This window comes from Prunus mume, linkage group LG8 (genome assembly GCF_029339155.1).
Source record: "Prunus mume cultivar Tortuosa linkage group LG8, ASM2933915v1, whole genome shotgun sequence".
NCBI lineage: Eukaryota > Viridiplantae > Streptophyta > Magnoliopsida > Rosales > Rosaceae > Prunus > Prunus mume.
Genome location: NC_142705.1, coordinates 23,188,697 through 23,203,934, shown reverse-complemented (window position 1 = coordinate 23,203,934; position 15,238 = coordinate 23,188,697). Strand labels below are relative to the sequence as shown.

The 15,238-nt window shown below is 40.5% G+C and overlaps 3 protein-coding genes across 3 annotated transcripts; all 3 read right to left on the bottom strand.

The window, feature by feature from the left end:
* Positions 1-278: 278 nt before the first annotated feature.
* On the bottom strand, positions 279-3,849 carry LOC103339022 (uncharacterized). Its single transcript, XM_089043408.1, has 8 exons — positions 3,638-3,849; positions 3,313-3,543; positions 2,915-3,005; positions 2,689-2,834; positions 1,539-1,782; positions 1,364-1,468; positions 1,086-1,268; positions 279-989 (listed from the first exon to the last, which is right to left on the bottom strand). Exons 1-7 carry the CDS (start codon positions 3,847-3,849, stop codon positions 1,158-1,160), a joined length of 1,140 nt encoding a protein of 379 aa, XP_088899534.1. The 3' UTR covers positions 279-989; positions 1,086-1,157.
* A 1,631-nt stretch (positions 3,850-5,480) lies between these two features.
* Positions 5,481-11,463, bottom strand: LOC103339007 (uncharacterized). The gene is made up of 10 exons (XM_008242278.3): positions 11,323-11,463; positions 9,684-9,906; positions 9,354-9,558; positions 8,973-9,063; positions 8,739-8,884; positions 7,467-7,710; positions 7,262-7,366; positions 6,950-7,132; positions 6,659-6,863; positions 5,481-6,108 (listed from the first exon to the last, which is right to left on the bottom strand). Exons 1-10 carry the CDS (start codon positions 11,341-11,343, stop codon positions 5,621-5,623), a joined length of 1,911 nt encoding a protein of 636 aa, XP_008240500.2. The 5' UTR covers positions 11,344-11,463; the 3' UTR covers positions 5,481-5,620.
* LOC103339006 (C2 calcium/lipid-binding plant phosphoribosyltransferase family protein) lies at positions 11,350-14,900 on the bottom strand. The gene is given in 2 exon segments (XM_008242277.2): positions 11,350-12,368; positions 12,371-14,900. Coding segments are annotated over 2 exon segments (3,192 nt in total). The 5' UTR covers positions 14,544-14,900.
* Between the last annotated feature and the right edge of the window lie 338 nt (positions 14,901-15,238).

Sequence of the window (15,238 nt, the reverse complement as noted above, 5' to 3'; positions counted from 1 at the left end):
AAAAATATAATTAGAGGCAAGAAATGATGAACTACTTGAAAACATTAATCAATCAAACATCCAAACAATATAAAGGAGCGGATGGCAAAAAGTGTCTAACTCCACAAAGTCCACTTCAACTTTTCATCTTTAAATAGCTTATTATTTTATATGTGAAGAATTGTTTTGCTTTGATGGTATGTGTCATATGTATTAATTAGATATCAAGTCCAATGTTGTTTAATTAATTTGTAGTTCATATGTTTAATTAATTAAGGACCCAAGTAATTTTCCTAAAATGAAAGACATCAAATATATGTTTATGATTAAAAGAAACATATAAAGAATGACATTAGATGTCAAATTATTGCATTTTGAATTTGAGAAGAAAACAAAAGTTAAGTGGGCCAAGCTTGGGCCGTGCTTGGAGCGGGCTTGGGCTCGTGCCGTGCTTGAAGCGAGCTCGGACCATGGCTGTGCCGTGCCTCATTTAAGGGATCGTGCCATGCTGGGCCGCCAGTCCCGCTTGACACCTCTACTCATGATCAAAACCCTTTTTTTAGGTCAACATTCAAAGATCGCTCTGACAAAAAATTAGGCAAATTTGTCCTTAACCAATGAAAATATTCACAATAATAATCAAATGATGAACCGATTTCCAATTGCCTAATTTTTTGAGGGCAGTCCTTGCATGTTGACCTAATAACTAAACAGATGACGTTGTCAAGTGAGTCCAAACAAATGGTTAGCGCCGTATTAATTTAACTTAATTATTTTTTAAATAATGATGAGCAACTTTTGAAACACCGGAAAGATAAGGCTCTCAAATTTACCTTGTGTGAGATTGTTGCCGCTTAAACCCCGCCACTCCATAGTCCACCCTCCACTCCAGCTACAAGTATTTTTGAGGCCTTCTTGGGAAGGGGTAGCAATGGCTTGTCAGCTGATTCACCATTCTTGAGCAGCACCAGTGATTTACTCACAGCTTCCCTAGCCAATTCTCTATGTTCCTGTGAAATTATCAGTAACAGAAGGGATAAGATTAATCAGTTTCCAGCATGAATTAATATTGCTTGCAGAATTGTGTCAAGTTTATCAAGAGCTACCTGACTGCCAAGCTGGTTGACCAGGCTGAGATCAGCCAACGGTTCCTCAAATAGTCCCATGACAAACTTAACTCACAAAATTCTCTTTACAGCATCATCAATTCTGCTGATGGGAATGATTTTATTTTTTACCAGGAAGGTTAAACCGTCGATGAATTCTGTATAGTTGTATGGAAGCATGACCTGTAACATGCAGAGAATTAGGTGTTCTTCAATTCAAGAAAGAAAGAAGAAAGGAAAAAAAAAACAGGTCAACAAACAGAGATGTTGATTATTACCATGTCAATGTCAGCATTGATTCCTACCTGAATTGAATAAGAGTAGTTGGCATGAGGTGGAGAGGTGATTCTGTCAATACCCTCCCAGTCTGAGATGACAAACCCCTGAAACAATCCACCAAGTTTTAGTGAAATGGATAAAGGCTGAAATTGAAACTCAGAAACGCGTATTTACCCTAAAACGGAGAGTGTTCTTAAGGAAGCTGGTGACAAGATCACGGTTAGCATTCATCTTTACTCCATTCGAGCTTGAGTAAGATACCATAATGGTTGCCACACCTTTGATAATTGAGTCATAGTGGGGTGGCATGTGAATGCTGAGCAACCCATGTTTGTTTATCAGTGTGTTATTCTCATTGATGCCGTTGTTTGTTCCACCATCTGCCATATAATGCTTTGCCCAAGCTGCAACCTTTTTACTGCCATAACATACCACCAACAGAAAATCATGGAACATTAAGTATTAACTATGAAACAAGTTTGTTGTTTCGAATCTCAAACTGATTAACTTCTCAGTAAGATCAATGTGTTACGAGAACCGAAACCGTAAACATATGTTGATTCTTTTCTGTGATATGAATTCTAATTACTAAAATTAACAAAGTCCCTTTTAGGCACAAATCAGATTGCAACAACACTAAATTATCTAGTACCCCAAAGTTTGGTTGGGCTAGGACTTGTCTATTTTTTCATACAGTACCTACTGATGTTTCTCTGAAAGAGCTTAATGCATTTTCTTTTTTAATTTTAAAAATAATTGAAGATTCGAATTTGGAACTTCTTTCAATGTGAGGAATAGAAATACGACTAAATTATCTACCACCATTACTTTATGTCTTACACCAGCCATCATTATGTTCTAACCCATTATTATTAACATTAAATAATTATATTTGACTCCATTATGGGATGGAAATCCTATCCCAACATATAGTCGGTTTCTGTTTCTTCATTTTCAAATTTAGTGGAACACATGGCTCATTCCTATAAGTCTTCACAAGACCATTCCTATAAGGCAAAAGTATCAATCTCAAATCCCTGCAAATGGATAAAAGAAGAAGACCTTTCAAACTCCAATCAAGCATCATTGATAGCAATGTTGGACCATTCCAAATAACAAAAGGGATGCACAAACTTTGACAGAAATTACTGAATAATAAAAACTTTGCACAACCCTAACTTATATTTAGGCCAAAAGCTCTATGCACCAAGCCTTGAATGTTAAGGTATCTAATTATCTATTTAGAATTACCTTATCTGATGAAAGGTGAAAGCTTAGCACTATCTAATGTTTTTACTATGAAGCAAACCAATGAAATTCTTACTTTCCTGCTATGAAGGGAACGCCCTTTGTAGAGTTAGCCGGTATCTCCCCTTGCAAGCCAGGAATGATCTCGGTCATTGCTTGAACAATCTTGGGATCTTCACTGTAGCTTTCATAACATCGACCCCATCTTGGATCTCTGCAAACCTGCACACACAGACAGAAGAGAGGAATTAGAGCTCAGCTTAAATTAAAGTGACCTATGTGGATACTAATTATTTATTTACCGCTAGACATGGTGCAAAGACATGTGGAATGCCTGTAGCTCTAACTTCAAGTGCCGTTGCACCTCCGATCCTCTTAACAAGTTGAGGGTCTCTGCTTGATTTCAGTTTGAGGAAATTGACATTAGTACAAATTTACTTTTTCTTTAATTCTGTATAGTTTCAACTCCTAAGAAGACTAAAGAAACAAATTTCTCAATTGAATGGCATCAGATGTGTACTATGGTAGTTTGGATTTTGAGAAATATATTGATACTTGGCGCTGATTTTTGCCTCTCTCCAAACTAAATGCTAGGACAACACTTTTTTATTTTCTAAACTTAATCAATATTCAAGACTTTGAGACTAGGATTAGAAAAGAAAAGGGAAATGTTAGTATGGTTGAAGGCATATCTACTTGCCTGGTAGCTCCAAGGCCAACATTGTGGAGAAAGATTGTTGCCTTGTAGACATTGTTGTGGCCATGAACAGCATCAATACCATAAATCAATGGAATTCCAAGCCGAGTTGATAAAGAAGCCTTTTGAAAATCATTCACCAGTTTAACCCAAGTTTCTGCAGAAGCCTTTTGTACTCTAACATTCACAGCCCCACTTAATATACTCCCTGCCCAAAACAAATTTCTTCTTCCCCTAAACAAAACTTACCTACATAAAATTAGACTTTTGATTCCAGTGATAGAGAAAAGAAAAGAAAAATGGAAGTCATGTTTTACCAATGAAGTACTTCTTCATCACCTCAGCTGACGCAACACGGCGATCTATCTGCACCATTTGGCCAATCTTTTCCTCCAAAGTCATCCGGCTTATCAGATCCTTGATTCTAGTATTTAATGGTTGTTTGGGGTCCTTATATTTAATGTATTCTGCTTCTGCTATCGCTATGCTGCAGAAACATAAGAGAAGAAGCCCCGCCAAGAATACGGGAAGTCTAGCCATTTCCTGTCCCAAAATATTTACACATGAATGCAATACCCAAGTAGAAAAGCCACTTTAAGGTAGGAAGAGGAATGATCAACCAAAATTATGAAAAAGTAGAAACTCTACAGCCAGAAATGAAACAGTAAAAGGTAAACCTTTTTTAAAAAAGAAAAAGAAAAGAAAAGTATTAAGTAACCATCTTACTATGGTTAAAGAGAGAAATCAAAAGGACCCTTATATTGAAATAGAGAATTAAAGAGCACCCAGTTTTTAAGCAACTAAAAGACAATAAAAAAGTTACATTTCTTCAAGTCAGAAACAGAACACATGCATAGTAGCTGTTTGGTTTCTAAGAAAACAAAGGAAAATTTAAAGAGAATTGTGACTATGAATTTATATACGGTTTGTTGCCATTTCCTGATTAAACCCAACTGAGAGCTCTGTAATTGAATCACCACTAGGCTCAGTTGAATGGAGGACTTCATTCTGGAAACTAAAAGTTTCTTGTTTCTCAGCAAACAAACATGGCATTAAAGAACTTGCATGTGGAACAAGAAACACTAGAAAGTGAGAAAGAACTCAGAACTTACAGAGAAGTAAAAGAGACCCAAGAGGCAATGACCTCTGCTCGGTTGAAGGAAGAGAGTGAGAGGCAGAGAGAGTTGCATGAAAAATGTAAAATTGGAACTTGAAAAAAAGCAGCTTTTTCTTGATTTACCAAAGACCGTTTCATTCAGAATTTTTAAAATAAGCTGCTTATTTTAAAAGCACAGCAAGCCTTCAAAGGAAGTTGGGTGTCAAGTCAATTGATTGAAAGCTTTGATATGATACTTTTATCTTAGCGGGTGCAGAAAACTGACTTCTAGGAACGTAAATTTGTTTGCTTCTTCATTCATGTACTCATAAATGATCTGCTACTCTCTATTGTTCCAATTACCATAAGCAGTAATACTAAAGAGAGCAAGAAACGCCTTTAATTCAGAAAATGCTAAACAGAGCAACATCTAATATAACCTTGACTCGTATAGGAACCCCATGACACGTTGGAAGTGTGTGTAAGAAACACCCTCCCTTTCTAGTTTAGACTAACGATTGTATTAAAAAATATAATAATCATAAATTACTGAATTAAATAGTTAAACAACAACCAATCACTCCAAGTTGAAGGCTATATGAGCGTCTGTCAGAAGGGGCTAGTAATAATATGACATGACAACAACTTATTTTATACTGTACTAGAAAAATATAAGACCAAATGCACGGATGATCATGTACATGGCCAAGACCTGTGAAATTATCTGCAACCATATTTTCTTCTCTGAAGATATGTCGAACGCAAAAAGTGAAGATTTGGTTCATCATCTGCCAAATATTCTGGATGACAGAACGAATATTCCACTGTAGTCGGATATCTTTATTGACAATTTGCAAAACCTTTTAATCTCTCTCAATCTCTATATTGGAGAGTCGTAATCTAAGCGCACACTGACGAGCATGACGAAGAGCCAACGCTTTTAATGTAAGTGTATCCATGACTTGTATCTCACAACATATGAACTAGTCATGTTAAACATTGCTAAAGCATTACCATAATTTCTCGTGCAATACGAATACTTATGAATGAATGTTAGTTCACTAGAATGCATGTCTGAAAAAAATACCAATTGGATTCATTGAGAAACTTTACTTACGAATTTAAATTAAAGGCTCATAAATGAATAAGCCTCTAATTAATAATTTTATTATTCAGATAAATAACCATCCATTTTGAAGAGTACTACATGAATACCTAGTTGAAATGGGTGGGGGTTGTAGTGAGGCCAAATCCAAATGGGAAGAGAGGGTCATAATGTGCATCTCCAACATTCATAGGTAGCTGATCGACTGTTTTGAACCAAGTGCGAGAAAGCTTTCCAGTGAAACCATAGTCACCAAATAAAACATCAGCTACTCCTTGGCCTTCGGTTCCTGGAAGCCAAGCTGCGACAAGGGCATCAATCGAAACAACATAAGGTTGGATCACAACAGGACGGCCGGAGATGACAATAACAACACATTTCACAGCTCCGCAAACATTAGTGATGGACGTCGGGCCAGGGTCGGGGATAGTCAAATTTAAGCTGTCACCAAATGTCTCGGCATATGGATGTTCTCCAACTATAACAATGGCATACGAGAAATTATTTGACTTCACAAAGTCAGCGTCAGGATTCTCTTTGTAGACTACTTGTGCTTTTGGATCCACTGTGTCCTTTATGGCAGTAAGAATTGTGGTACCTGTTGAAAAAAAAAAAAATCAGTTTCATGTAAGATTTTATTAGTCCCTGTCAGGCCTCAGACAAACATGTCTCCAGTCCTTTATTTTTCAAAATAGGTTTTGATCATAGTATAAAAGCTCTTCTCTGCAGTACCATTAGGTTAACATTATCTTTTACTATAATGAGGAGCAATTTTTCGAGCAACAGAAAGATAAGGCACTCAAAAACACCTTCTATGAGATTGTTTCTTGTTGAAGAAAAGTTTCATATAAGATTTTAGTAATCCCGCCAGGCCTCATAGGCAAACATTCAGTCCTCTTCTATTGAGCTAGAAATTTTATTTTGACAATCCGAACCGTCTAGTTTTCAAATCTTCATTCATAGATCATCCTTGCAAAAAAAAAAATTAGACAAATTGAAAACATGTAATTTTTTCCAATGACCATTATCCTTTTATCTTTTAAAATAGGTTTTGATCATGGTATAAAAGCTCTTCTCTGCAGTACCATTAGGTCAACTCCAAATAATGATGACTTTCACACACCCGAAAGATGAGGCTCTCAATTTACCTTCTGTGAGATTGTTGCCACTTAATCCCTGCCACTCAATAGTCCACCCACCACACTGATAGCCAAGATTATCTGCATGACTGCCAGCTACAAGTATTTTTGATGTCTTCTTGGGAAGGGGTAGCAATGGCTTTTCAGCAGATTCACCATTCTTTAGCAGCACCAGCGATCTCCTCACAGCTTCCCTAGCCAGTTCTCTATGTTCCTGTGAAATTAGTAATACAAAACACTAGATTAAGTTTTCCACATTAGGATTGCTTGTAGAATGGTGTCAAGTTTATCAATAACTACCTGACTGCCAAGCTGGTGGACCAGGCTCATATCAGCGAATGGTTCCTCAAATAGGCCCATGACAAACTTAACTCGCAAAATTCTCTTTACTGCATCATCAATTCTGCTTATGGGAATGATATTATTCTTCACCAGGAAGGTTAAACCGTCAATGAATTCCGTATAGTTGTATGGAACCATGACCTTTAAGATGCAGAGAAATAGGTGTGTTAGAAGTCAACTAACTAACATCATCAAGTTATTCAATTTAATTTAAGAAAGAAAGAAAGAATGAAAAAAAAAATGCCAACAAAAAGAGATGCAGATTATTACCATGTCAATGCCAGCATTGATTCCTGCCTGAATTGAATAAGAGTAGTTGGCATGAGGTGGAGAGGTGATCCTATCAATACCCTCCCAATCTGAAATGACAAAACCCTGAAACAATCCACAAGGTTGTACAATAATGCTTTAGTTTTTAAATTGATATTAGTGAAACGGACCAAGAACGGAAATAAAAACAGAAATATGATTTTACCCTGAAACGTAGCGTATTCTTAAGGAAGGCAGTGACAAGATCATGATTAGCATGCATCTTTACTCCATTCCAGCTTGAGTAGGATACCATAATGGTTGCCACACCCTTGATAATTGAGTTATAGTAGCCTGGCATGTGAATGCTGAGCAAGCCGTGTCTGTTAATCACAGTGTTATTCTCATTGATGCCTTTGGTTGTTCCACCGTCACCCACAAAATGCTTTGCACAAGCTGCAACCTTTTTACTTCCAAAAGAAATAACAGAATATTATAAACAAAATAGCTTGTAAAATTAATAACAAACTTATTGTTTGGAATCAAAAAATTATTAATGATTTTTTAGATAATGTGTAACGAGAACTGGAATTGTAAATACGCTTGGTGATTGATAATTCTAATTACTAATATTAACAGTCCTTTTATGCACAAATCAGAGTGCAACAATATGGGGAGAACAGTGGCCTTTGCAACCACAGTAAATTAGCTTTGCAGTTCCTAGAGTACCTACTGATATTTCTCTGAAGGAGCTTAAATGCACTCTTCATCTCTTACTTTATTCAATAACCAACACCACCCTCCTCCAAAGATAAGGATAAAAAGAAAGATAAAGAAAAAGGAAAGGGAAGGGAAGGAATTCCTATAGGAACCAAGGATGCCGTACTGGATTTATGTGGGCCAAAAAAGCAAACTAGGACCAAATCAAACTTCATACTACAGGATAAATCTCTCTCTCTCTCTCTCTCTCTCTCTCTCTCTCTCTTCAATTTTTGTTTGCTATTTTAGTGCTCGACTTTTACTTTTGATTTACACAGTTAGTGGAACATGGTCCATTCATATAAGTCCACAAACAGATACATGAATACAAAAATGTTACTTTCATAGGACCATTATGACCAATGTACCAAGCACACTGAAATGGATGGAACTGAGGTTACAAATAAGAGATGACAAAAACGATGCAAACTATAAAAAAAATTAAGCACTAACCTATAACATCAGATGATCAATTTTGAGATGGACAAAACTCAGGGTTACAAATATTTTTCACAAACCTACGACATAATTAGGCCAAAACAGCCTTGCATGTTAAGGCTCCAGAGTCCTTCTGGTTTCGAGAAATAATCTCTTTCTACATTTTTCATAGAATGAAATTGCAATACAGATACCATGAAAGTTTAAGTCTAATTATGTACAATTAATTACCTTAACCAAAATAGTTTATTAAACAAACATAGACAACTTAAGTCAAAAACCAAGGAATTAAAATTCTTACTTTCCTGCTACGAAGGGAACACCCTTTCTAGAGTTAGCTGGTATCTCCCCTTGTAAGCCAGGAATGATCTCAGTCATTGCTTGAACAATCTTAGGATCTTCACTGTAGCTTTCATAACAGCGACCCCATCTTGGATCTCTGCAAACCTGCACAGATAGAATTAAGAGGAATCACAGCTCAGCTTAAAGTGACTTATGTTGATACTTGTCAGATTAATGATATAATTCTAGTTACCGCTATACAAGGGGCAAAGACATATGGAATGCCTGTAGCTCTAGCTTCAAGTGCAGTTGCAGCTCCGATCCTCTTAACAAGTTCCGGATCCCTGGTTGATTTAAAGTTTGAGGAAGTTTATATTAGTACAAATTTTCTCTTTGTTGAATTTTCTATAGTTTGAACTCTTAAGAAGACTAAAGGCTAGCAGTTGAAGAAACAAATTTCTCAAATTTCTCATATATGGAATTGGCTCATCTCCATCTTTACACAACTTTACTTCTATCAGGCTTTGAATATTACAGCACCAGAGACAGGAAAAGAAAACATTAACATGGCATCTTGAGACTAGGATTACAAAACAACTAACCAAAATTTGAATATTGAGGGCATACTACTTGCCTGGTGGCTCCGAGCCCAATATTGTGAGGAAAGATTGTTGCCTTGTAGACGTTGTTGTGGCCATGAACAGCATCAATACCATAAATCAATGGAATTCCCAGCCGAGTTGATAAAGAACCCTTTTGAAAATCATTGACCATGTTAATCCAAGTTTCTGCAGAAGCCTTTTGTGCTGGAACGCTCCCACCCCCGCTTAATATGCTCCCTGCCCAAAACAGATTTCTGCTTCCATTAAATCCAACTTACATACAAATGAAGAAGTGACACTTTTCTTTTTTAATCTACATAGGTTTTGTTCACAGAGAAAAGAAAAATGATGGTGATATTTACCAATGAAGTACTTCTTCATCACCTCAGCTGAAGCAACACTGCGATCTATCTGCACCATTTGGCCAATCTTTTCCTCCAAAGTCATCCGGCTTACTAAATCCTTGATTCTAGAATTTAATGGCTGTTTGGGGTCTCTATAATTAATGTATTGTGCTTCAGCCATGGCTATGTAGAAACATAAGAAAAGAAGTCCCATCAAGAAGATGGGAATTCTAGCCATTTCCTGTTCAAATATTGTTACAGATGAATGTAATCCTCAATTAGAAAGGCACTCAGGTAGGAGGTACAGACACATGAAGAAGAATTCTCAACCAAAATTCTGAAAAAGAAAAGAGTTCTAAAACTAGAACATGAAACAGTGTAAAGATGAAGAAAATTTCAAGAAAAGTATAAAGCGCATCTTATGTATCTCATGAATTCAAGCACCAATGGAAAAGTTGCAATATATTTATAAATAAAATTTAAAAAATAATCCTGCAGCTAAAATTAGGCCCAGAGAAAGGAATCAAAAAGACCCTTGTAGCAAAATAGAGAGCTAAACACAACCCAAGTTTCAAGCAACTACAAAACAAACAACAAAAGTTACATTTCTTCAAGTGGAAAACAGAGAAACAGAGCACAACCAAAAGTCCAAAATAAAAAAAAAAACAAAAAATTTGACCCTTTTTTTGACCTTTGGAACCAAATTCTTGAAACCAAACTGAGAGCTGAGTAATTGAATCACCAATAGGCTCAGTTCAATGAAGCATTTCATCATTCTGGAAACTAAAAATTTCTCTTTTCTCAGCAAACAAACAAGACATTAAAGAACATGCATGTGGAACAAAATTCACTAAAAAGTAAGACAGAACTTACAGAAACTAATGGAGACCCAAAAGGCAACGACGTCTTCTCAGATGAATGAGAGAGAGAGAGAGAGAGAGAGAGAGTTGCAAGAAAAACGTGAAGTTGGGATTTGAAAAATGTGTATGGAAGAAGTGGATTTTATAGAAAGTTTGCAGCCATTTGACTGAAAAATTATGGTATGATAATTTTATATCTTAGCGGGTTAAGAAAGGTGCTGACTTTTCCAGGAATGTAAACTTGTTTGTTTCACATATAAATCATCCGTATCTTAAATTGGTCAAATTAGCACATATTCCTAATTATTGTTCCAACTTTTAAATTACTCAGTTGATGTTATACGAAATAATCTAACATCAATAATTTCTGGTATGATATTTTCATATTTACTATTTAGAAAATCATACACAAACATATTGCCTTCTTAGGACAACACAAATCCTCCCAAAAAAATAAAACACCTGGCAAAATCATGAGATGCCAACTAATCAGACTTGCCCAATTATATGTGAGTGCTGCTGCACAAAACAGCTTGAAAAGCCTTCAACTCTCTCTCTCTCTCTCTCTCTCTCTCCCTTGCCCCCAGACAAGCAAGAAATCAAGCCACCAAGGAAGTTTACTTATATTAAAATAATTTCAAAAAATCTACTTGTATTAAAATGCATTCCATAACAACCATTACAATATGCTTATTACTAATTACTTCTCTTCCTTGCCTAATTCCAATTTCTTACACCAAAAATTACAAACAAAAACTAGAAAGAAAAAAACTTCATAAATTTAAAACCTTATCAACCTTAGCTAGCCCAACATCCATGCGCGCCTACAAAAGTCGATCAGACAGCGAAGGCAGCCTTCGGATGAAGTTCAAAGCCGGCGCCGGCATCCGATCACGAAAGATCGGATGGCGCAGATAATAGAACCCAAACGCCATAGCCACCATCTTCGATGGCACCATGTACAGTATCACTGCCACAACGAAGCACAACAACACAAAAATCCCCGTCGCACGTGGGTCCCGCCACGTCACCAAAGCCTGCACCCGCTCCCCTTGAGTCGCGAAATCTCCCAACACCGTCTGCACACGTGCACCGAGCATCCGCAGCTTATCGTACCTCGCCCGCACCACCTCGAATGATCTGGTGCTCGGCACCGAATCAAACTCCTCGTCCAGCTCGTCACGGTCAACGTTCTCCGCCAATGAGAGCTTCGGGTCAAAGTGCTGAAGTGGAGCCCGGGAGCGGAACCTATAGTTCCAAGCACCAATAACGAACACATAAAACGCTAAAGTGGGGACTATCAGATCCGGGTACCACACAAGCAGCGCCAGCAAAGCGTGTACGAGAATCGTGGCCATTGGATTCTTCCACGAACGCGTGTCGTTTATCCACCCAACGACATCCATCACCCCCGCAACGACATTGATGATGCGGAAATAATTGGCGCGCACTTTCCTCATACTAAAACCTTGTGAATCCGCGTCCAGCATGTAAAGCACGACATCCCGCCCCAGCGGCGGTTCAGATCGCGACAAGTGGGCGGCTACGATCTTCACCGCCGCTCTCCTCAACACATCTTGTTGGACCGGCCCCAGCGGCTTTATGTGATGCATCAACGGCAGCGATGGCTGCGAGTACACATGGACCAAATCCAAGGTTGGGCTCACCCGAACGAAGCGTACCGCGATCTCCACCTCACCCATTTTCTTCAAGCCAGTGGGTGATAAAACCAGCAGCGGATACGTATTCTTATACACTTTACCTGTAGCCAACGTAGATATACGCACCCGTAGCTTCCCGATACGGAAGTCAGGACGCGTGGCGTCTTTCGAGCCCTCGATTCGAAACCTGATCCGGAATTGTCAAAAACGCCAATGCTCAGCACCGTACACGGATCGTAGACTTTAAACGTGTACTGCTCGTTCCACCTGGGCTCCAAACTATCGCATACGGTACGCGTGCGTACCCATTTTGGTCCATACTTGGCCACGCAGTAGGCGTCAGTGCATCCTTTACCGTTGACCGTCTTGACCGGTATCAAGTTCTTGCATCCGATAACTCCGAGCTCCACCGTGCCGAGCGGTGGCTTCCAGAGTTGCCTCGCAGTTGGGCGGTAGTCGCTGCACACGTGCGCCGCCTCGTCCATCACGTGATATCCGCCGTCGAAGCAAAGGCGCAAGTGCATTCTGCCTCTGTACATCCTCTTCTCGTCGCCGTCTGGATTTTCGAAGCTGAACCATCGCGACGCCACTTTGCGATCGTCCACTCGTCGTTCGACGGCGCTGAGTGGAATTCGCAGCACGCCCAAGGTGACCGGTCCCTTCGGTAGCCGGTGCTCTATGGTGAAAATTAAGTGGTCGCTGAACGGCTCGGCGGCTACGAACATCAAGTCTTGGTTCCAAGACGGCACGCCGTTTCGGGTGACGGTAGGCTCGGTCTTGAGGAATTGGAATCCGAGCTGGGCTTTGACCTGTAACGTGGCTTCCTTCAAATTCAACGACGCCGTTACGGGCAGAACGTCTTGCGCTTCTAGGACGGTGGCTCGGAGATACCAGAGCTTCGGAGACTGGTACACTTTGGCTCGTGCGTTTGGATTTTTCGCCGTGTCTGTCTTCCACGCGTCGGGGAATGAATCGTCTGCCTGGGTGCCCATCCACGTGGCAAGCATAAGATCGCCGTTGATGCGGGCCCCACCGCCCTCCAGCCGGTACCACTGCGGGGCCAAGGGGCTGTCTGGCGGGTCCCTCAGGGGTATTTCCATCACGTCGAAACAGATCCCGCCGAGGAACTGATGGCCGGAGGCCACCTCGGAGGCCGCTGAGGGGTCGAATACGGGTGGGTCCCAGACGGAGACTTCGAGGATGGAGGCGTCGGACTGGTCGGGGGATTGGCGGGCGAAGGCAAAGGTCTGGTCCCACTCGAAGCAGTGGGTTTTTCTGGCGGGCTTGGATGTGATGTGGTAGTTGGCGGTGGAGATTTTTACAATTGGGCTGCCATTTGCTGGGAGGAAGCGCGCTTTCACAACTCGGACAAAGAGGTAGTGCATCTTCTCCACCAGATCAAATGACGGCCGGTCCATTGACATGCTTTCCGTCGGCTCCAGCTGCGACGTATACTTGAGTGATCCACCGGGCACAACCGGAGGTCTCGGCATTGGTGGTGGACCGTCGGTTCGGTGGAATTTGACATCTGCCATTGATTTGGATACGGAGTGTGCCATTACCTCAATTTCATGATCACGTTGCATGGGCATGGGAGCAGCTTCAGGTGCTACTGGTGGGGGTGGTGGGTTTGCCTGATCCTGATTTGCATCATCAGTGGCTGGTGGTGGTGGAGGTGGCGGTGAGGGACCCGATTCTGCTACTTCAGGAGCCTCGGTCTTTGGTGGCGGAGCAGCCTCAGTTGGCGGCTCTTCAGCAGGCTTCTCGGTTTCAGGTGGCTGTGTTTGTTCGGCTTCCTTTGGTGGCGCCGCTTCAGCTGGTGGCTGGTCTGTAGGTTGGGGCGAGGCAGATTCTGGCGGAGGTACCGCCTCTGACTGCGGAGGTTGTGCTGTTTCAGGCTTTGGTTCCTCTGCTTTGGGCGGCGGTGGCGGCGGAGACGGAGGTGGCACGACCTCATCCACATAATAAATCTTCAACCCAATGTCGCCACGAATCCACGTGAACCAGCTCTTCTTCTGCAAAGGGAAATAAATCAAGGCCTCCTCACCTTTCTTCACAAACTGGGAGGAACTCAACCGGATCCTGCCGAGAAAGTTGTTTCTGGTGGTGGGGCCGTAATTCTTGTCATGGTATACATCCAGCTCAAGCACATCCCCAAACACGTCAGAAGGCCTACTAAGATCGAAGTCAAGCAACTCGTTCCACACAGGATTCAAGTCGCTCAGCTTCGTTTGGGTGCGTCTTCGCTGCCCGCGGTAGTCCACCACCACATAGGGGCTCGATGCGCCGCGGCCGTCTTTCGGAGACAGATTCCGAGCGTCGACAACTTCAACTATCAGTTTGTGTAGAGTTGCCATGACTATTGGATGGGAACTTGGTAACTATCAGCGTATAATTGGAAATGAATGAAGTTGTATCTTCACATCATACCTTACTTTCAAGTAATGACTATCATACTTTACTTTCAAGTAATGAGAAAAAGAAGAGGAGAGGAGTCATGATGATCAAATGGGAAACAGAAGGAAGAGAGTGTAGTGTAGTGGGATTCCACTTGGGGGTGGGTGTGCAAGGGAAAGAGGAAAAGGTGCTTAAAACTTCATCCCCAAGGGCCAAGGGGCTTTATTGTTTCTTGATTTTCAAGAAGCTTTAGACTCTTGAGGCCAAAGACAAACATCCATGTCTCTTTTTCTTGGTAAGATAATAATACTTTTCTTTTATAGGCTGAAGATTCTGTCTCTCAGTTCTCCTTTTCCCTTTGCCCATTCCATCTCAAATCAATATTTTAAATTTAAAGTCTTATTTGAAGCAATAATAATATGCTTTATGGCTTCAGGAGAGTGGGTGCTGCCAAGTGATGGCATGCTTTTTTCAAAGACGAGTTGCTTTTGTGTCACCGACCGCGGGTTTTTGTCACCCAAGCATGTTGCTTTTTATCATAGCTGCAAATTTGACAAAGAGGACACCCAGCTACACTCTACCTAGCAAGAAGCTAGTCATCCAATCCTTTCCCACAATACAGTACAACACAATATGGTTTGGGACAAAACACAAT